Source organism: Ovis canadensis, chromosome 24 (assembly GCF_042477335.2).
Source record: "Ovis canadensis isolate MfBH-ARS-UI-01 breed Bighorn chromosome 24, ARS-UI_OviCan_v2, whole genome shotgun sequence".
NCBI lineage: Eukaryota > Metazoa > Chordata > Mammalia > Artiodactyla > Bovidae > Ovis > Ovis canadensis.
In genome coordinates this window covers 35,195,400-35,218,488 of record NC_091268.1, presented here as the reverse complement: position 1 = coordinate 35,218,488, position 23,089 = coordinate 35,195,400, and the positions used below count along the sequence as shown (strand labels likewise).

The window sequence follows — 23,089 nt, the reverse complement described above, 5'->3', positions numbered from 1 at the left end:
GCATGCTGCAGTGCTGAGGTTGGACACGATTGAGCCACTGAACTGAACTGAACTGATGCTGCATGGTGTAGCCCAAAAAGATTCTCTCCTCCTCTCTACTGTCTCTGCTCTAACTTGGGCTCCTAAAATATCTTTTTTTGTTGTTTTAAGCCAGGCCACGTGGGAGCTTAATTCCCTGACCAGGGATCAAACCTCCGTCCCCTGCTTTAGAAGCTCAGAGTCTTAAACACTGGATTGCCAGGGAAATCCTGTATTTTGCTTTATTTTAATTAAGACTACACTTATTTTTTCCAATAGATACTACTAGTATTACTCTTTAGAATTAATTTCATTTATAACTGAGAAAACTAAAATTGTGCATGAAGTCAGAAAGAAAGATAAGTATATAGGGAGAAAAAGAGATGGACTCCTCAGGTGACTCATAAAAGCATTGGGGGGAGAAACACACCTGGTCATAACCAGACTTTTGAGTTCCTTTCAGTGATACTTTCTTTTTTTGGTGATCTTAAATATTAATAAGTATGTCTGTTACTGAGTCCAAGCTCGCCAATGAGTTGGAGATGAGGTGTTGAGGCAAGAACACAACTTTATTCAGGAAGCCAGCAGACTGAGAAGAGGGCAAACTATTGTCTCAAAATAACCATCTTGTTGGGGTCTGGATGCCAGGTGATTTTATAGAACAGAGATCGGGGGAAGTGAGGAAGAAAAGTAAAAGGCCATTAATCTTGCAAATATCTCCTGGAATAGCAAGCCTTGGGGAGGAAATGTGTTCATTTCTTCCTTCCCGTAGCCATCCACAGATGGACAGTGTCCTGAACAGAGGCACTTTGGTTCAATATTCAGGCAGAGGAGCAGGGGTCCCAGAGGCAGGCTATTTCATAAAAACAGCGTCCTTTTAGTGAACAAAAGCAATGGGAAGCAAAGGTTAAAGTAAAAGAAACAGATCCAACATGGAGTCAGTTCTTTCCAGTAACATGTCAAGATAGAAGAGAAACCAAATCTTTTTGGAAACTTCATTGTATTACAGTGAAAGCAATTTCTCACTTCTAAATGATTTGCATATTGGTAGAACCGAGTTAAACTTCTTTACATTTTAATCTACATGCTGAACATAATTCAGTAAAAATGATATTTATATCTACACGTATGCTTAATTTCTATTAAAAGCCTATATGAAATTTTCAGCTATGAAACTAGGATCCTAGAATCCTGTCCCCAGATTTTAAAAAGCCAAGGAGAGATCCTTAAAAGGTTACACATACATAATCTCAGGCTGTTCTTAGCTGATTTATCCACAAAGCAAAAATGGTTAACAATTATAACTGTTTCTCTGAGGAATAGTTGTGCAGCCCAGCATGCCTATTCCTCTGGCTTCTAGAATTTCCTCTCCTATTCTTCAGCATTTTTATTCTTTTGTTTCACTTCCTGGGAAATTTCCTCTACTTCATTTTCCAGGCCTTCTATTAAGTTACTCATTTCTGTATGTTATATTCAATTTACAAGAACTCTTTTACTGTGTGAGTTCTTAGAATCCCATCTTGTTCTTTTTGCATGGATGCAATATTTTATCTGAGGATATTGATAGTTTTTTTATTAAAGTTTTCTTCTCTAGGCATATTGTTTCCTCAAAGATGCTGTTTTCTGTTGGTTCTGTTTGTTGTATGAAATACCTTCTGTATATACGGATCTTTGGGTGGCTGTTCAAGTTTAAGAATGGGGCTCTAATATGTTGTCTGGGAATTTCTGTGTGGTTGTGGGTGGGACTTGATGGGTGAGACTTTTTTTGTGAGGTGCTCTGGCCAGCCTGTTTTGTTAGAGGGAAGTACTTTAAGTCTTTTATCTTAGGCTGCTAAGATTTACAGGAAATTTTTCCAGTTGTCTGCCCTCCATGAGGAGGGACAGGGTCAGCTGGCAGTGTGCCTGGGAGCACAGGGGCAAAGAAGGCTGGTGGACACTCTGCAACAATACAGAAACTTCCACAACCCTCCTTTCAGGAGAGCAGTGTTGATAGGGCCAGAGTAAATGGACAAAGTAGGTAATTAAATAGTTAATCCCACTAGAGAACTGTAAGTAAAGAAAAAGTATGGGGAGATCCCTGTAAGTTGATGATTACTCAAGAAAGTAGATGTGCTTAACCACAAAACCAAGCAGGCTTGCTTAGCAACAGAATCATGCAGAAGTATGACACGCCCCAAAACAATGAAACCACGGGTGCATGGGACCAACATCCTGCCCACTGGAGCTCAGACATGCTCTCTACACACATAAAAAATGTTTGGGCCTTCCCTGGTGGTCTAGTGGTTGAGAGTGCCTGCCAGTGCAGGGTACACAGGTTTGATCCCTGGTCAGGGAAGATACCACACGCCGTGGAGGAACTAAGCCCAAACACAACTACTGAGCCAATGGTCTAGAGCCCATGAGCCAAGCCCATATGCCCCAACTACTGAAGGCTGTGTACCTATGCTCTGCAACAAAAGAAGTCAGGACAATGAGAAGCCGGCGTACCACAAAGAAGAGTAGCCCCTGCTCATCACAACTAGAGAAAGCCTGCGTGCAGCAACAAAAACCCAGCATAGTTAAAAAGAAATAAATCTTTTTTAAAAAGCCAATAATTTATGGAAAGGTGACATTTCAAATTAAAGACCGTCATTGTGCTGAGACCTGAAATAATTTTTCCATAATGCTATGATAGTGAGTCTGAGTGAACTCTGGGAGTTGGTGATGGACAGGGAGGCCTGGGTGTGCTGCGATTCATGGGGTCGCAAAGTTGGACACGACTGAGCAACTGAACTGAACTGAACTGAAGGATAGTCCCAGCTTGACCACGTAGGATAAGAAAACTCCTCTGCCCAACCTGGGAGGGGCTGATGATGGAAGAATGAAGAAGGTGGTCTTTCTCCCTTCCCGGCTTTTTCTTTTGATTATAAACTGTAGCCCACTAAGTTCTCAGGGTGGCACTCTCTTGCCGGCCTGCTTATCAGCCTCACAGGCATCCTATTTTAATGTCACTTTCTATCACTTTGCCTCTCACTGAATTCTTTCTGTGCTGAGACACAAAGGACTGGAGCTCCTCGGAGCCCCCTCAAAGTGCCACCTAGCAGTTCAGCCTCACTCTCTACTCTAGCTGGTGTCCTAGGCTTCTGCAGGGTGATGAAGGAGCAGCTGACTGGCTACACAGGGGAGATGAGAGGGTCTAGAGGTCTGATGCTTTAAGTCTTCCAACTGAACCTACATTTTTAGCACCATTTCCCTCCCACCTTCCAGAGGCTCCTGGTGCCTATTGCTTATCGTTTTGGAGGTGTCTTCAGTAATGAAAATGTGGTTCTCAGATTTCTCTACAGCTGACCTAGGATCCAGCTTTCTTGGGTCTGCTAATTCACAGTCCATCTCCCTTCCAGCATCCAGTATTTTGTTGTTGTTGATGTCTCCTCTTCATCCTCATGGGCTTACGCCATTAAGAAAATTTCTTTCCTGTCATTTTAGTTGGGACTTAAGAGCAAATGGACCAAAACATGTGTGCTCAAGATACTATGTAGAGTTATGCTAATGTTCAAATTCCTTAATATTCTTAAATTTTTAAAAGAAATTCTCATTGAATTTCTTAAAAAGCAGTTAGCTTGAAACCAAATGATCATGCAAATAAGCAACATTTTTTTCAAGTTTTAGATCACATCTATCACATGCATTTTCTTTGAAACTGATGACAACTCTATTGGTAAAAATTATTGTTTTCTAAGTCAGAGAAATTAAAAAAAAGAGAGGGGTACCTCCTTTATATAAAGCAAATGGAAAATGTATGTGTCAAATCTGGAAGGTTTTTGGTAAGAATTTATTAGAAATATTAAAAATTGAGAAAACGTGCATTTAAAAATCCAATTATCAGCAACTTAAAAACCTGGAAAACGGGGCAACATTGAGCCCACAATCCCCATGGAGACAACCATCTGAAGCTGAATCTGAGCTGCTCCTTTCAGGTGGGACTAAGGCCTCCAATCCACTCTGTTTCCACTCAGCTCCCTCACTCATCTGTTACCAGAAGACACTTGAATTTGAGACCAGAAAGAAAGAAATCACTTTATTTGGAACGGCAAAATTGAACTTAATACATATGCAAAAATAGATCAATAGATACAAGCCACTTCTCTGGGTCCCACCCAGTGTCCACCTTGTCTAGGTTAAATGGTTACCTCAGAGATTAGAAAAAACGAGTAACAGGCACAACTGCAGAGAATATGCATATTTTGTCTCCTTCCCCTTGCCCCAATCTGCACATACTTGTGTAAACATTTTGTTGATTTGTAAAACATGTCTAGTACTGCAAATGTGCTGGGATGAAAGGAAAGGAAGTCATTAAAATAGCAACAACAGGAAGTTACCTGGCTTGATTCATCAAGGTTGCATTTGATGATAAATTCCCACAGGGCCTCAGGTGAAGAGGGAATAAGGACATCCAGCTGCACTGGGGCTTAGGGAATTTTTTTTTTTCTACTTCCATCCATAAAGCCTACTTTTTTTTTTCTTGTTAAACCTATAGCAAAACTGAGAGACATTACACTCCAGTTCATTCCAGTTTAATTTTAAATTTTATTCCCAGGATCCTCTAACTAAGAGTAGCTCTCAGATCCTGGCTTCAGCTTAGCCTCTACCCAGCAGGATATTTGGAAAGAGTCTACCTTTCAGAATCTTGGATTTTCCATCTGTGATTGAAGATACTGATTATATCCTTGACTCTCCTCATCTCCTGGGCCTCCACCTGCTTCTTGTACTTGAAGATAGTCTCTGATGTCTTCCCAGTTGGGATGGAATGCCCTGAGGTTTTTTGTTTTTTGGATGCCCAGCATTTGTGAAAAAAGAAGATGCCCTAGCCAATTTTAGAAGGCACAGAACTATCTTTTGAAGGTGGAGTAAGTCCTGTTGGTTCAGAAAGATTTGTGTCTTGCAGATCACTTCGCTCTCACTGGTCCTTAAAGAAGCATTTGATTAGCTGTAGTACATCCAGGCCATTCCAGTCTCCTACAGGAGAAGGGGACCACCTGCTGACATTAAAGCCATATGGATGGGTGGAATTGCACAGGTGACCAAGCCATTCCAGACAGGCTGGAGGAACCAGAGCCACAAACACTCCATTTTTTATGAATTTACTGAGTGCTTACTTGGTGCCAAGGCACTGTGTTTTTAAGCATTAGAGATTGAAGAAAAACTGAGGTGACGCTCAGCTTCAGGGTTTAATATAGTAACTCTTAGTCAGGATTAGAGCAGGGGCTGGCAAACTATAGCCCAGGCAGGCTGTTTTTGTCAATAAAGTTTTACTGGAACACCAGCTACACTCATTCCTTTAGGTATCATTCACCAGTGTTTCTGCACTACAACGGCAAGGCTGCGTAGTTGCAACAGAGACCATAAGGCCCACCAAGCCTAAAATATTTACTATCTGGCCCTTTAGAAAAAAGTTGCCAATCCCTGTGTTACAGAAAAGCACTGACATGTAACTAAGAAATGAGACAGGTGGTCAGGGAACGTAAGTGATTTGCATAATAAAATCTCAGAGAGCGAGGAGATTGGTTGAACTAACAACAGCAACAACAAAAGCATCAGTTAATGAGGTTTGATAGCTTTGAAAAGTCAAAATAAAGTTTCTTCTAGCTTACATTTAACAAATGCAAATTAACTATATGCACTGGTTTAAAACACACAAACAACTTAAGGCAAGCCAACTACTTGATTTGTGCAAACGGCAAAGGGTAATTAGTTCCAGCTTTTGGAGGAAACTGGCTATGGTGAGTCCAAATACAAAAACAGGGGTACCCGTCATTTATAGGTGATCCAAAGGACTTTTCAAGGGTAATTTTGACTCAGCTTGATTTTTCCTTTAGGGCACACTCTTAACTTTGGAACCAAATATATGCAAAGGGTCATGACTCCACAGTACTTAACACTAACATGCTGAAGGACCTGTCTTAATGAACCGGTTTGTATGCTACGCTCTGTTTTTTTTTTTTTATGTTTTGATTTTTAAACAAAGAGATGTTGCTTTAGCACTTGGGGTTGATCAAAGCAGTCTGTTTTCTTTGCTATTTGAAACATCAGTTGAAATCACACTTATGTTAAATCTGCAATCCTTCTAAAGAGAACGCTCATTAAATACAGATAGCCATAGCCTGGCCCTGGGGAAACCACTGGAATTAATGAGTGTTTATAGTTCTTGCCCTCTCATTCTCCAACAGCTTAAACAAATCTCAAGGGACTGCTGCTGAAAGCATCCTACTGCAAACGACAGGAAAATCAGCCAAGCTTCAAGCAGAAAATGCTGAGGATGGGGGTTGGGAGCAGATTCTTCGTAAGAATGTCAGATGCTAAGAAAATACAGAGGAATACTGTACAAGGGGTACTTCAGTCATATTGTGGATGCTGCCACTGAGATGCAGAGTACATGTCTGCTTGGAGGAAAGGCTTCAACCTTCCAAGCCGCAGCCCTTACATGTAAAAGCTTTGAGGTGCACCCACTTCCACACGAGCTGAGGCAGGAATTAGAGGTAGTAAAAGTGTACATATAGAAATCAAACCTGTTTTGTAAAGCTCATTGTGGAAAACATACTTCAGAACGCAATTTGGCTGTATTCCACAAAATCAGTTGCATTTCAGGAAGGAAATTAAAAGATAAGAGGACAGTGTGTGGGCCCTCCCCCATGGCAGAAGGGGGCCTGGGAGATGTACAGTCTCACACACACCAAAAAATGCTACACACATTCTTCCAAATGCTCTCAGAAAGACAGCTTTGCTCTAAGACATGACAATACACACCTCATGGAAAGTTAACATGCAGCTCTGCTCTTTCCTACCTCATTCTGACTCAGGAAACACAGGCTCTGTGGGCCTGAGATTTCAGCCCAGCCTGAAAAGGCTTGACGAGCAAAGCTTTAATATTTTCCATCCTGGGCAGAAAAGATACATTTTCTTACATCTCACGACAAACAACAACAATAACCACAACAAAACACAGAAAAAGAACCTCAGAAAGATACATTGGTTCATTAGGCTGCTTTTTCAATCCCCAGTGCCCTAGGGGACAGCTGCAGTGTCTCCACTGGTAGCAAAGACATTTTCAAGAGTTAAAAAATAACATACAAAAGTTGATTTACTAAAAACATCTGCCCGCTCCAGCCCCCAAACAACCCTAAATAAGAAGTCTTTTTCTTTCCCCCTCTCCTAGCCCTGTAACTTGGGGCTGGCTGGCAGTGGCTTTTTCCAGCAAGTTATTCCTCCATCTGGGCCCAGGCCTCCTCTGCTTTCTCGTAGTACTGGTTGGCCAGCCGGCCCTTCATGGCTTCTGTCGCTGCCTCGGCTGCCTGGGTGTACAAGTCACCTGAAAGAAAGCAAAGGAGGGCACAGAGAGGTGAAGAGCCTGTTGTTTTTGCTGCCCGGTATCCCTGACCCTGCTCCAGGAAGATCACACCGAGGTTACTCCTTCTGGCCTATCCCTGCACATAACCTGGGTGGGGCTCTGAGTGTGCATGTGATCCAAGCCGGGTCAATCAAAGTACCTTCCCTGTTCTTCACCAGGCCACAGGGACTGGTCGGGACTTAGGCACAGCCACCCAGAGTGAGCCACCCAGTAAGCACAGTGATTGGTTTAGGGGCTGTGGGTGATTCCAGCTGAGTCACTTAGAATCAGGCTGAGGACTTCTATTGGACAAATTGGGGCTATATGAAAGTGGAAGGGATAAAATATCTAGATGGGTTTGGCCACCAAATGAATTTGTGGAGAACATATAAAAACACTTGGTTTTCAGTGCTTTTGGATTTAGAAGTCAAATAAAAGATTATAGAATTACAGTATTAGTTGCTTGATTTTGTTATACTACCTTAAAAAAACTTTTAAACTTAGCCTCACTATACCTGCAAAACCAGGAGTTCAGTATGTCTATCATGTTATTTAATATATGTAATGTGCATTAACTGATGAGTGAATGAACAAAATGTAGTATCTATAAAATGGAATATTATTCGGCAATAACAAGGAATGAAGTACTAACGCATGCTACAATAAGAATGAACCCTGAAAGAAGGAAAACACAAAAGGCCACATACTGTGATCCCAGTTATATGAAATGACCAGAACAGGTAAATCTATACTTTAGGTTAGTGGTCGCCAGGGACAGCAGGAAGGGGAAATAGGGAGTCACTGCTAATAGGTACCAGGTTTCTTTCTGGCATGATGGAAATGTTCTGGAATTAGGTAGTGGTGATGATGGCGTAACACTGTGAACATACTAAAAACCACAGAACTATACACTTTAAAATGGTGAATTTTATGAAAATGTCAGCTCAATTTTTGCATTGCAAACAAACCTCCCAAATTTCTAACATGTGACTATCAAAAAGGTTCATCTGCATACCAACTTCATAAAGAAACCCTTTCTAAGCATCATATGGGTAGCCAGCCTTGCACAATACAGGACCAGTATGAATCTTTCTCCCAGCCAGAATGGAAAGAAGAGACTCAGTCTTGCATCTTGTTGTGATTCCCAATGAGAGAGGAATCATGTCTCTTTCACTATCCAGCCCTGTCCCACCCCAGGGGCAGGTCTGCCAGGCGCTACCTGATCTCTGTGGGTCCTTCTCCAGCCCGCAGCCGCCTGTGAACAGCATCTCCGCCTCCCTGGCCAGCAGCATGTACCGGGGTTCGTCTTGCATCCCATCATACTCCCCACCCTCATCACAGTCAGTTGTCTCCAGGGCAGTGTTGTACCAGTGGAGAGCCTCTGGCCAGCTCTGGGACCTTGCCAGGAGATATAGAGGAGAAGAGGAAGTTACCATGGCAACAGGGCAGGAAGGAGGAGGCCCATCAGCAGGAGAGGCAAGTCAGGGATCACAGTGCGGCCACCACCTATGCTTCATAGTATCCAACGCCACCACACCTAAGGGCTGTCATTCACATTGTAGATCTATATATTTATTACAACAGCGGTCAAGTAGTTTTCCCTAACAAAAGTGGTATAGAACAATAAGTTTCCAACAGATGGAAGTCGAGCATCTTGAGGAAGGGGAACATTTTTCTAGTCTGCATAAAATCACCCTGCAGGAATTCCCTGGCAGTCCCAGTTAGGACTTGGTGCTTTCACTGCCATGGCCTGGGTTCAATCTCTGGTTGGGGAACTAAGATCCCACAAGCTGCACAGGGTGGCCAAAAAACAACAAAACAAAAAACAAAACACACAAAAAACTACCCTATGGGTTTGCATTAGCAGTGGGTGGTGTCCCAACCAATTTGCCCTATAACTCATGCAGGAGAAGAGGTGGGTGGGGTACCCTTCACCAAAGCCCCCAGAACCTTCGACAGCAGTCATTCAGCTCTTTCTTTCTCTGCCTCTGCTGGCCAGCTCTGGCTTTCCTCCAGAAAATGGAGGGCTTATTCCAGAACAGCTGACTTCCCCCTTCTGACTCTGCCCTTCACTCTCAATTATTTCTCCTACGGCCACACAGTGGTCTAACCCCCAAAGGCAGACACAGGTTCCAACCCAATCTGAGCAAAACAAAATAAAGAGTAAACAGGGCAGTGGGCTCTTTTCCTTGGGGTGTACTAATGCACATTACCAAACACGTGAGTAACTATAGGACATCAGGAAAGAGCAAAGAGAGACGCAGATAAGAAGGTCTACGTGCCCCATGAAATGTTCCTGGAGCTACAGCTGTGTATATATACACACACATATATGGACCTGGCTTCACCCTCCAGTCTTAGCTCCTGTCAGCCATGCCAGACTCGCTGGGTCACTTTCCCCTCCTCGGACTTGCCAGCTCCTGTCCGCCCTTTGACTTTTGCACCTGCTGCTCCCTTTGCTTAGAACATCCTTCCTTGAACTCTTCCCATACCTGGCTCCTCATCTCTCCAACCTCAGCTCAGCTTCTTCAGAGACGCTGGCCCCAAATACTCGATTTCTTACCATTACCTCAAACTGTAATTCTCCTGTTTACTTATTCACTTGTTTATTACGTTTTCCCCAGGTAGAATGTAAGGCTCTAGGAAGGCAGGGACCGTGTCTGTTTTATTCACGGCTGCATTCCCAGGGCCTGGCAAACAGCACAGACTCTATAAATGTCTGCTGAAGTGGCTGGCTGGGATTGTGTCAGGAGATAATCTTGACTCCATTTTATTTTATAAAGAAGGGAAGTTGTTTGAAAATTATTTGTGGCACATCCAGAAGACTGGGGTTTGAACAGTGGATTGGCAATCACTAAACTAGCTGATCTCAATTCTTTCAGCTTTGGCCCTCTCTGGTCTTGAAAGGCGAGGCAGAACTGCTTCCAACACATTAAATGTAAAAGAAGGGAAAAGGCCTACTCTCTCCCCACGCACCCCACCCAACTCCACACCCCGTGGTTAGTATGTCCACCCTGCCTTGGAATTTCCAATGACTTTTCCTTCTGCTATGAGATAGTAACTTCTGAGGGGGTCAAAACCCCTTAAATGCAAATAGCTGACTCTCATTTATGCTCCCTGAATGGAAGAGGCTGGGGCTGCTTGGAATGAGGAAGAAGAGTGAGAGAATGACTTTGGAAGATGTTACGGAAGAAAATCTTGATTGATTTAACCACACAAATATTAAAACCCAGCAAGTTCCCAGACTCAATAGTCAGTGGGCATTGTGTGGCACCTATTCTCCCTGCTGCCCCAAATCTATGGAAGCCATCTCTGAAAAAAGGTTTTAAGTCAACTCATTTACCAAAGAGCTAACAGCCTTAAAAAAATTTTTTTTTACAGGGAATTCCCTGATGGTTCAATGGTCGGACTTTATGCTTCCACTGCAAAGGGCATGGGTTTGATCCCTGATTGGGGAACTAAGATCCCACATTCCACAAGGCCAAAATATATATATGTGCTGTGCATAGTCCTCAGTTGTGCCAACTCTTTGTGACCCTATGGACTGTAGCCCTTCAGGCTCCTCTTTCCCTGGGGATTCTCCAGGCAAGAATACTAGAGTGGATTCCCATGCCCTTCTCCAGAGGATATTCCAGACCCAGGGACTGAACCCTGGTCTCCTGCATTGCAGGCAGATTCCTTACCATTTGAGCTACAGGGAAGTCTCAATGGGCATCACAGATGTTGGCATTTGATTTTGGACAAAATCATTTCCTGTTTTGTTTACCTCCCCTCCATGCCAGTGACTCTGAGCCCCTAAGAAGCAGGCTAATGTACAGTCCACTGGAGAAGAGATGAGAAGACCTAAGTTTTGGCCCTGCTACTTACTGGCTACTTAACTGCAGACAAGCCCCTTCACTTCTTAGAACCACACATCCATAAAATAAGCCCCTAAATGCTGCCCAGTCTGTGTCAAAGAGATGTGTTGATTCTTTCATTCAAACAACTACTGAGCCAGGCCCTGTGCTAAGCACTGGCACTGAAGAGGTGCAGGAAACCCAATTCTAGTTCTCAGTGAAATAAAATCACAGATATGAAGGTGTACCCAAATATAAGGAGCATTACAGTTACATAGCAGGTAGCTGACACATGTTTGCAGGGTATGTAACTCAGACATTTTAGACCCTGAGAGCTTGACATGACAGAGCCACAGTCTCGACTTTGCTTCTAAACTCAGTGAGGGAGATGAAAACACGACCCACATAGGAGGCAAGTGCCACGCTGCCCCAATCCTGGAGGTTTGGACACTGTCCCTTCCAGAAAGCCATGGGTGCCTGAGAAGAAACGGGGAAGCTGAGATCCACTGGGAGCCAGTGAGCAACAGGTCCTACTAAGAATTGAATTCCCTCAACCATTCTCTGCTCCTGGACTTCTGGGACCTCCCACCAGCCAAGCCAAAGACCCAAGATGAAGCTGCCATTCTCCTCTCTTGCCACCGGAGAGTCCAATCCTGGCATCTCTGCCAGAGGCATAAGGGAAAAGCTGTTAACACCTGTAGGGTTGTAGCTGTCAGAGATTTAAAAAAAGTGAGAAAAAAAAAAAAAAAGAGTCAAAGTGTTAGTTGCTCAGTCTTGTCTCTTTGAGACCCCATGGACTGCAGTCCGCCAGGCTTCTCTGTCCATGGAATTCTCCAGGCAAGGATACTGGAGTGGGTAGCCATTCCCTTCTCCAGGGGATTTTCCTGACCCAGGGACCGAACCTGGGTCTCCTGCATTGCAGGCAGATTCTTTACCATCTGAGCCACCAGGGAAGCCCAAATCACTCTGGAAAACTCATACCAGGACTGAACTCCTCCCTGGAGTTCAGTCCCCCTTCCCTCCACTCCCTCTTAGAAGTGAAAACACTAAAAACAAAAATAGGAAGAGTCAATTAAAATCACCCCTAATCCCATCATCTAGAGAAAACTGGCCCTGGACCTGATGCTACATATCCCTTCAGACTCTTTCTCAGACAAATCTTTACATAAAATGGCTAAGACGCCATTTCTCTCTCTCTTTATGTGCCAGTGAAATTACAGGCATCATCTCATTTAACCCTCACGCAAGCACACATTACCACCCTAGGGTGCAGGTGCTATGGGTATTCTGATTTGACACGATGAAGAAACTGAGGTCAGGGAGGTAGGCCTACTTGCCCACGGTCACAGGGCTGGTACTCGGGGGAGGCACACCTGGAACCCGGGTCTGTTCTGATTCCAGAGGGGAGGCTCCCACCTGCACCCCAGGTTCCCACCAGCTCCACCTGAGCCACGGCCACAGTACCTGTCAGGGCTGAGGTTCTGGCCAGTGTCAAAGGCTCGCGCCACCAGAATCATGCACTGCCTGTCACCAGCTTCGGCTGCCTTCAGTAAGTAATCAAATCCTTTGGTTTTGTTCGCTTCTGTCTCCTGTTAATACAAACCAAAGAGGGGGAGAGAGAAAAGTGAGCTGTGAGGGGCTGCCAGAATCTCATACGTCAATCTTTTCTCTGTTTCTTGAATTGAGAGCTTCAGGTTGGGGCTGCTGTGGAACTGCACATTGTGAGAAAGAGAACAGGGCTTACCCTGCTGCAAAGAGCTCTCTGGCGGTTCCCATCAGGCAGGGAGAAATGGAAGCTTAGTCCACTCCCACCTCTATCTGATGTGATTCTGCCAGAGACCACATCATCTATCCACTTCCAACAGGGGCGCCTGGCTTCCAATTCTTTTAAATTTTTTAGCAACTTTATCGAGATATAATTCATATAACAACTCATTCATTTAAAGTGTACAACCCTCGTAGCTCAGACGGTAGCTTTACCTGCCTACAATGCAGAAGACCCGGGTTCAATCCTGGGGTCAGGAAGATCCTCTGGAGAAGGAAATGGCACCCCACTCCAGTACTCTTGCCTGGAAAATCCCATGGACGGAGGAGCATGGTAGGCTACAGTCCATGGGGTCGCAAAGAGTTGGACACTACTGAGCGATGTCACTCACTTACAGATTGTGCAACCACCACCATAATCAATTTCAGAATATTTTCATTAACTCAAAAAGAAATCAAAACACCATACCCTTTAACTAGTACCTCCCAATTGTTCCCCAACCACCCCTACCCAGCCCTGGACAACCACTAATCTACATTCTGTTTCTAGCGATTTCCCTATTCTGGGCATTTTATATAAATGCAATCATATAACAACTAGTCTTTTGTGCCTGGCTCTTTTCACTTGGCATAAGGTTTTCAAAGTTCATTTCATACAGCTTCTATCAGTGTTTCATTCTTTCTTATGGCCAAAAAACATTCCATTGTATGAAGATACCACGATTTGTTAATCTGTTCATAATTCATCAGGTGATGGGCATTTGGCTTGCTTTCATTTTATAGCTATTCTCTATGAACACTGTGTACAAACTTTTGTGTGGATGTATGTATCTATTTTGGGGGTTTATATACCCAGGAGTGGGCTTCCTGGTGGCTCAGTTGGTAAATAATCTGCCTGCAATGTGGGAGATCTGGGTTCAATCCCTGGGCTGGGAAGATCCCCTGGAGGAGGGTACGGCAACCCACTCCAGTATTCTTGCCTGGAGAATCTCTGTGGACAGAGGAGCCTGGCAGGCTACAGTCCGTGGGGTCGCAAAGAGTGGAACATGACTAAGCAACTAAGCACACATACCAAGGAGTGGGGAAGCCCAGGTGGCACAGAAGTAAAGAATCTGCCTGCCAATGTAGGAGGCACAAGGGATGCAGGTTTGATCGGGAAGATCCCCTGGGGTAGTCAAATGCTTGGCATCTGACTCCAGTATTCTTGCCTAGAAAATGCCATGAACAGAGAAGCCTGGCAGGTTACAGACCAGAGGGTTGCAAAGAGTTGGACACAACTGAGCAAGTGAGCATGCATACACAGACCTAGGAGTAGGACTTCCGGGTCACATATGACTCTATGTTTAGCCTTTTGAGGAGCTGACCGTTTCCCACAGTAGCTACAAATACAAAGCTCTCGTATCAGTCTATAAGGCCCTTCTCAACCTTCAGGCTTCAGGAAGTGTGGCAGGGACTACCAGTTGTCCCCCATATCCATTGAAAGTGAAAGTGAAGTCGCTCAGTCGTGTCCGACTCTTTGGGACCCCATGGACTATAGCCCATCAGGCTCATCCGTCCATGGGATTTTCCAGGCAAGAGTGCTGGAGTGGATTGCCATTTCCTTCTCCAGGGGATCTTCCTGACCCAGGAATTGAACTCAGGTCTCCTGCATTGCAGGCAGATGCTTTACCATCTGAGCCACCAGGGAAGTCCCTTATCCCCTGCCATATTTTTGCTGGCACATGGCTGACCAGCTAAAAACTACATTTCCCAGCCTCCCTTGCACCTGGAATCAGTCTCTTAATAACAAGTGGCCTATCCATAGGGACTTCCCTGGCAGTCTGGTGGTTAAGACTGTGCTTTCACTGCAGGGGGGACAGGTTCAGTCAGGGAGTCAGTCAGTTCAGTTGCTCAGTTGTGGTCCCATGGACTTCAGCACGTCAGGCTTTCCTGTCCATCACCAGCCCCCGGAGCTTGCTCAAACTCATGTCCATAGTCAGTGATGCCAGGATGTTCAGTCAGGGAACTAACATCCAAGAAAGAAGGCCTATCCACTTACTCATTCCCTGTCATATTATCCCATCTCTCACTTAAGAACAATGCTTGGCACAGGAAGTACTCAATAAAGGTCAGTTATTTTTACTTCTGTTGGAAATATTTTCATTTGTTAATTATGACCTGTATTTACATTCTTTTCCATCTGAAAGGTTGGCTGTTGTCAAAAATAACCTAGGACACTGCCCAGAGTATAGGAGCACTCAAAAGTATGTGCTGGATGAGTGGGTTTTCCAGGTGGTGCTAGTGGTAAAGAACCCTCCCGCCACCACAGGCAGACATAAGAGTCAAGGGTTCGATCCCTGGGTCGGGAAGATCCCCTGGAGGAGGGAATGGAAACCCACTCTGGTATTCTTGCCTGGAGAATCCTGTGGACAGAGGAGCCTGGCAGGCTGCAGTACATAAGGTCACAGAGAGATAGACATGACTGAAGCAACTTAGCATGCACTTAGCATGGATAAGTGAATGTCTTAGCAAGATAATACGAAAAGGTCCAATGGGGGCTGTCGGGAAAGTGGGAGACGGGCTAGCAGCTTTTCAGGGCACTTGCCCTTGTTTTTTCGGCTGCCAGAGCCGGTCCTAGAGAGAAAGGCCTCTGAGATGGCTTCAGATAAGGAAACTGAAATAGCTTCTACATCCCTTTACAAAGGGGCTTGGGTGTGACTGGTGTAAATAGCCTGAGATCATAAGAAGGGTTACCAGGGAGTCTCAGAGAGAAGGTCTCCCCAGTCCTGGCCCCTCACCACTCATTCTGGGCCTCGGCATTCCTTTATTTAGACCTCAGACCCTTCTAAGTGTCCTCTCTGCGCTGGATGCTGGCAGAACAGGCGACTGGAGCTGGCTCTACAAGCTCGTGAAAAATGATGTGAAAGCAAACCAGTCATAAAACACAGGGCTGCTGCTGATGCTGCTAAGTTGCTTCAGTCATGTCCGACTCTTTGCGACCCCATGGACTGTAGCCCACCAGGCTCCTCCGTCTATGGGATTTTCCAGGCAAGAGTATTGGAGTGGGTTCATAAAACACAGACTTTATTAAAAATTAAATTATGTTAATTTACAGTTAAATGAAAGGTGACAAACACCCAAAGCTCATCACTTCCTAATTATTTTACTCTGCTTTACTGTTATCTGTGCTCTTGAGGTTATTAATATCCATTGCAGGGCTTCCCAAACTCAGCACTAATGACATTTTAGATGGGATAATTCTGTTGTGTGGGGACTGGCCTGTGTGCTGTAGATATTTGGCGGCATCCCTGGTCTCTGTCCACTAGAAGCCAGCTGAACTTCCAGAGCTGTGACAACCAAACTATCTCCTGATACTGCTAAGCATTCCATGGAAAAGCAGGAAGCAAAGATGCCTGATTGAGAGCCACTGGCCTATGGAATCTGCATAGTGGAAATGCTATACAATGGGAATGCCATGCATTCCTTCCAACTCCGTGCTCAGTGATGTCATGTTAGTACCTGGACATTGGCCACAGTGGGAGCATTTACACCAAGAGATGGCAAAAATATTAATAGTGCAGATTTATTTAAAAGTATGCTGTGTCTATAGCCATTACATTGCGATGAGTGCAAGAAACTGGAGTCTCTTTGATATTTAAACTATCATCTGATTCAGCAAAGGAGTCTTGCTCATGTCAGCAGTAAATAAATGAAGCTCCAACTCTGACAAAGAGCTTGCTTATTTCACTTCCATTTTACTCACTAAAGTAAGTGAAATTATTAACCAATATCCACGTCACAACTTTACTCCTTCATCAGCCACAACCAGAGGGAGGCTACAGATATGAGCACCACAAAAATTAGCGAAAGAATTCTGTGAGGATAAACTGACCATATGGAATTCACAATAGAATATTTTTTATTATTGTTTGTAAACTGTATGCTCCACTTTCTTTTATCACTAACTGTCTAATAAGCTTACATACATATATGGACAAACATTCCCTCCCCACCTGCAAGAACCAGTCATTAAGCATTTGCCAGCATACCACTGGCTAAATGAGATATGTTCAATCCAGCCCTCAGGGAGCATGGAGACTAGAGAATGAGGGAGAATTCATCTACCTGTCAAAATCCCCTCCCCTCAACCAAACTTGCTCTTTCACCATCTAAAACAGGAAATAAAAATGGGGCTTCCCTGGTGGTCCAGTAGTTAAGAATCTGCAATGGAAGGGACACTCGTTCGATCTCTGGTCAAGGAAGATTCCACATGTCGCAGAGCAACTAAGCCTGCAACCCACAAGTACTGAGCCCATGTGCCGTAACCACTGAAGCCCGCATGCCCTAGAGCCTGTGCTTCACAAGAGAAGCCACCACAATGAGAAGCCTGCACACCCCAAAGAAGAGTAGCTCCCGCTCACCGCAGGTAGAGAAAGCCTGCGTGCAGCAATGAAGATCCACCATGGCCAAAAAATAAAACAAAGAAATAATAAATATATCTTTTAAAAAGGCTTTGAGGTATCCCTGTGCATGCATGCTCAGTTGCTTAGTCATGACCAACTCTTTGCAACTCTCTGGACTGGAGCATGCAGGGTCTTTCCAAATAGACAGATTTAATTAGTTAAGATGAGGTCATACTGGAGTAGGGTGGGCCCTAAACTCCACAGGACTGTCTTCATGAGAAAAGAGACACAGAGACACAGACACACAGACAAAAGGCCATGTGAAGATGGAAACAGACTGGAGTGATGCGCCCACAGACCAAGGAAGACCCCAGATGGCCTCTCCCCACCAGAAGCTAGAAAATCATGGCTATGTCAACACCTGATTTTGGACTTTGGCATCTAGAACCGTGAGAGAATGAATTTTTGCTGTTTTAGGCCACCTAGTTGGTGGTTATCCCTTATGAGAGTTCTAGGAAATGAATACCCTCTTGGAATTACATGTGAGGATGAAAAGATGGAGGAAAAGGTAGGAGGGGGCTTTTTTACTGTAAACTTTTCTATATTAAAAAACAATTTTAGCCACAGGGCTGTCTTCCCATACCCTCTTCCAGTCTGAGACCCACGACCCTCTGGGCCATGGCCAGGCCCACAGAGAGGGCCTGGCACCCTGTGCCCATGACAAGCCCAGGCTCATCCAGCCACAAGCCTGCCCTACATGACCGAGAGGACGGGGACAGATATCTGGAAGCACACCCACACCAAGGGCCTCTCACCTTCTCCAAGGACAGAATCACACTCCCTAGGCCTGGTCAGGTCCTGTCCACTGTGCTCACAGAGCAGGGGGGCCAAGAGGGAGAAGACATCCTCACGGATTCCTATCACACCTGTCCTGTCTGGCCCCCTCTCCAGCCTCATCTCTTCACCTCCTCCTCACACCCCATGCCCCAGCTACACTGATGGCCTCCTGTCCTCCAAACCCCACCCTGGCTGTCTCCCCAGGACCTAGACCCACGCTGTTCCCTCTGCACACACTGCTCCTCCCGCCCTGTGCCTGGCTGACTCCACTGGGTCTTCAGGTCTACCTTAGGGATCACTTCTTTCATTCGTTCCACAAATGAATGCTGAATATGGAGTTTGTGCCAGGTCTGTTCTAGCCACTAGGGAATAACAATCAGGAAATCCCAGCTAAGGCCCTTCCCTCATTTGTTTGGAGCAGCATCTGCTTCTCCCATTGCACCAGGTTGCAATTGCCTGGGAACATGACTGTCATCTTTACTCAGTCCCCAAGGCCAGAGACCAATTCTATTGGTGTCAGCTAACTTGGAAGTGCCGGGGCCCAAAGTGATGCTCAGGAAATTTCCCAGGCATAAACCCAGGGAGGGAAGGGTGATGGGTTGACTTGACTCCTCTGTCCATGGGATTCTCCAGGGAAAAATACTGGAGTGGGTTGCCATTTCCTTCTCCAGTGGATCTTCCTGACTCAGGGATCGAACCTGGATCTCCTGAACTGCAGGCAGATTCTTTATCATCTGAGCCACCAGGGAAGCTCACAAACCCAGAGAAGGAAGGGTAATGGGTTGACTGAGACCCCACCCGCTCACCTTCAGAGAGACATCTGCCAGGATGTGGTGGGGCAGCTGCGAGTACATGAGTCCCAGGCCCACGATGGCCTCCAGCTCGCCCAGGTCGGCTGCATGCTCCAGGTGGAAGACTGCCGACTCCCGGTCCCACTCCTCGTCCTTCTCGCAGAAGCGGCCGGCCTCGTGGTAGCGCACCATGGCCAGATGGACCTGCCATATGGATGGCGGGTGGGCCTGGCTGCCTGCAGGTCGCAGCCACAGCCCAGGTCCCCCTGCCAGCTGGGGAAGCTCCAGGTTAGTGCAGAGAGAGCATCACCATACCTTCCCCAAAATGGACTTCCCGATTTTCTTCTCGAGGTCCAGAGCGTTGAGCCTCTGCACTTCCAGGGCCACAGCTGAAGGTCTCGGCAGGTGGAGGCGGGAGGAGTTGAAGAGATTCCACTTCTCCACACAGACCTGGGGAGGAGCGGGCACTTACAGGCCAGAGAAGTGAGGGGCTGGGGATGGACGCACCCTCCCAGCGATGAAAGCCGGCCTGGCAAGTTAGGGGGCGTGGACCCATGTGGTATCAAGTTTTCTTGGACAAACGGGGCCTATTTCCACTCTCCCAAATGATGCCAGCTTGTGGGCACTGAGGCAAAGTTGAAGCAACAGGACGCAGAGGCTAGCACCACGCACTGGCAGTTTGGAGAAGGGTCCCCTCACTTAACCATCTGAGTCGGTCGGGGAGGTTCGACCCTGAGCTGCTCCCCACACAAGGCTCCAGAAGAGCCTGACTACAGAGCCGGCAGCAAATCCACTGGGCCTCCTCTGCACAAGCCCAGGGTGCCTCTGCTGCTGGGCTGAGAAAACACGCCATGTCTCCCAGCTAAAGACACCCTTGTCCCAAGCTCTCACAGGACAGAGCCAGGCTGCCTGGTGTGTGCATACATGAGTGTGTGCACGCATGAGCTAAATATCATACAGTGCCCGGGGCGGCCCCCACAACAAAGAACTACCTAGCCCAGAGTATCAGCGGTGCTGTGGTTGAACAGCCCTGACTCCACACCATGCTGCGGCCTTGACCTGATTGACAGGTACCTCGTGGTAAGTAAATATTGCATGCATCGCATGGGAAGTAAATGCCACGTGATAAATAATCTGTGTTCTGGAAGCAGCAAGAGTCAAGCCTGCCCTGGTTATCAGGGAAGGCCTCTGGGGGAGGTGCCACGAGGGTCCAGCCCGGGAGAGCAGACAGGCTTTGAGGAGATATAACCACAGAGGAGGAAGGACCTTGCAGGTGGAAGAGACTTGCCTTAGCAAAGGCTGGAGGGCCAGAGGTTCAAAGTGTGGCTCAGAGTCAGCTAGAGAAGAGGGTTCCCAAAGCTGGTCTTTCCCACACTTCCCTGATGATAATCACCTGAGCTGCTGCTTAGATCTATTAGCCGGGTAACCTGGGGAGAGTTGCTTAAGACCCTCATTTTCTCATATGTCAAAAGGGGATGAATAGGGTTAGCCTGTCTCACTGGGTGGCTGCAAGAAGTGTTCATAAATTAATGTACACTGGAAGGAGCTGAGGGGCATGGCCTCCAGGACAGGCCATCCTAATCTTTAATCCTCCCTGCAGATCCCTCAGCACCCCACCCAGGGCAGGAGCTCGAAAAGTATTTGCCAAGGGGATTGGCTCCTTTGCAAAATCTTCTTTTAGGAGACGTATGAATTGCCCGGGCAGGCAGAAATGATGCGACACGAAGGGGGAGAAACAGAAAGAGAGCCTGGAAAAGATAAGCAGCAGCCATGACAAGGATTCCTGGGTGTGCATTACCCGTCCGGAGCTGCCCAGGCTGTCTTCATCCGACTCGTACCTCCGGTTACCGTTTGAGTGGCCCTGATGGAGGCAGAGATTAGAGTGATCCAAACAGTGGCCCTTCCTTCCAAGAGCTGCTTCCTGGGGAACTGGCCCAGCCCTCCCAGGGGGCCCTCCTCAAGGAACTGGCTCGGCTTCCCCTCAAGGAAGCTGGCACATTTGCCAAGCAGAGAGGATGCTGGGAGACAGGCGGGACTGATGCGCTGGTCTCACATGCGCATAGATGGAATGGATTCAAAGGCACAGGATTCTGGTAGGCAGGCACTGAAAAAACTGGGCCAAGTGCTTCTTCCCTTAGCCAAAGCTCCCATCACCAGTCTATATTCACAGTATCAAAGCTGAGACCAGAGGCTCCCAGCAAGGCTGCCTTGATACCCATGTTCCATTCTGGCACTGGGCAAAACCTAAGCAGCTGATACTATCTAAAATAGCCCTCACCTGAATGCTGCTGGGAAGACAGCTTAGGGCATTCTCCATTCTCCGGAGCCCTTCTGAGGGACTGCTGGAATCCTGTGCCTTTGAGCTGGGCCTGCCCACCTATACCAGCACCATTCTGGCCCACTGCCCAGCATCCTCTCTGCTTAGCAACCAGAGGTCCCAGCTTTACCATGCGATGTGTCCACCATTTTCAACCTTGTGTCTAATCTCCCATGCCTGTTCCCTTACTAAACTTACTAGTTCCCATTACCTGTTTTATCTTCTGCCCTGCATTTATCTGAAATGATTTATATATTAATTTACTTTATGCTCTTAAGACCCACTCACATTCCCCCCTAGTTCTCTATCCCTCTAGACAACTGGGCAACAGGGGACTCTGTTCTCATTTCCTGGGGGTTCCTTACATGTTCTCTGGGCTCTGGGTCATCCAGGTCACCCCGCTTCTCACTGGGGTATCCACTGTCCCCACTGTTCTCAGAGTCCTGTGGAAAGAAGATGGTCCTATGGTCTCAGAGGTCCTCTGAATATCTGGTGTTGATACCTGGAATCTCATCCATTTGCTCTCTCTCCTTTGCCCCATCTCCTCACTTAACATTCTCTTCCTCCTACTTGTGTTGGCTGGGTAACAAGGGAGCAGTAAGAAATAGTGGCGAAGAATGTGGGCTCTAGACACAGACTGCCTAGGCTCAAATCCAAGCTTTGTGACTTGCCAGTTGTCACACCCTTATGGCACCCTGGACAGTTGCTCAGCCTCTCTTGAGCTTGGTTTCCTGAGCTGTGGGAATTCATGATAGCACCTATATCAAGGGGCTCTGAGGATGAAATGAGGTGTCACACTCAGAGTGTGGATCATATTAAGTGCTATTATTAAGTGCCATTTCACAGGCAGAAAAACAAACACTGGTTTAAAGGATAAGATCCAAGGATAAATCCAAAGAATGCTCAAACTACCGCACAATTGTACTCATCTCACACACTAGTAAAGTAGTGCTTAAAATTCTCCAAGCCAGGCTTCAGCAATATGCGAACCGTGAACTTCCAGATGTTTAAGCTGGCTTTAGAAAAGGCAGAGGAACCAGAGATCAAATTGCCAACATCCACTGGATCGTTAAAAAAGCAAGGGAGTTCCAAAAAAACATCTATTTCTGCTTTATTTACTATGCCAAAGCCTTTGACTGTGTGGATCACAATAAATTGTGGAAAATTCTGAAAGAGATGGGAATATCAGACCACCTGACCTGCCTCTTGAGAAACGTATATGCAGGTCAGGTAGCAACAGTTAGAACTGGACATGGAACAACAGACTGGTTCCAAATAGGAAAAGGAGTATGTCAAGGCTGTATATTGTCACCCTGCTTATTTAACTTCTATGCAGAGCACATCATGAGAAACGCTGGGCTGGAGGAAGCACAAGCTGGAATCAAGATCACCAGGAGAAATATCAATAACCTCAGCTATGCAGATGACACCACCCTCATGGCAGAAAGTGAAGAAGAACTAAAGAGCCTCTTGATGAAAGTGAAAGAGGAGAGTGAAAAAGTTGGCTTAAAGCTCAATATTCAGAAAACTAAGATCATAGCATCTGGTCCCATCACTTCATGGCAAATAGATGGGGAAACAGTGGAAAACAGTGGCTGACTTTATTTTGAGGGGCTCCAAAATCACTGCTGGAGAAGGAAACGGCAACCCACTCCAGTACTCTTGCCTAGAAAATCCCATGGATGTAGGAGCTTGGTGCAGGCTACTGTCCATGGGGTGACAAAGAGTCAGCCATGACTGAGCGACTTCACTTCACTAAAATCACTGCAGATGGTGATTAC

The 23,089-nt window shown here is 46.1% G+C and overlaps 1 protein-coding gene across 9 annotated transcripts in view; it reads right to left on the bottom strand.

Moving 5' to 3' along the window:
* Positions 1-4,048: 4,048 nt before the first annotated feature.
* The window catches only part of EEF2K (eukaryotic elongation factor 2 kinase), a 68,387-nt gene continuing 49,346 nt past the window's right edge, over positions 4,049-23,089 (bottom strand). For 8 of the 9 annotated variants that reach the window (XM_069570321.1, XM_069570322.1, XM_069570325.1 and 5 more), the window contains 7 exons: positions 21,674-21,751; positions 20,790-20,852; positions 19,307-19,441; positions 19,007-19,195; positions 12,682-12,806; positions 8,601-8,779; positions 4,049-7,363 (listed from right to left, as the gene is read on the bottom strand). In XM_069570321.1, coding sequence (XP_069426422.1) covers positions 7,254-7,363; positions 8,601-8,779; positions 12,682-12,806; positions 19,007-19,195; positions 19,307-19,441; positions 20,790-20,852; positions 21,674-21,751 — 879 coding nt within the window. In that variant the 3' untranslated portion in view covers positions 4,049-7,253. The remainder of the gene's footprint in view (positions 7,364-8,600; positions 8,780-12,681; positions 12,807-19,006; positions 19,196-19,306; positions 19,442-20,789; positions 20,853-21,673; positions 21,752-23,089) is intronic. The other variant, XM_069570329.1, reaches the window with a different exon arrangement.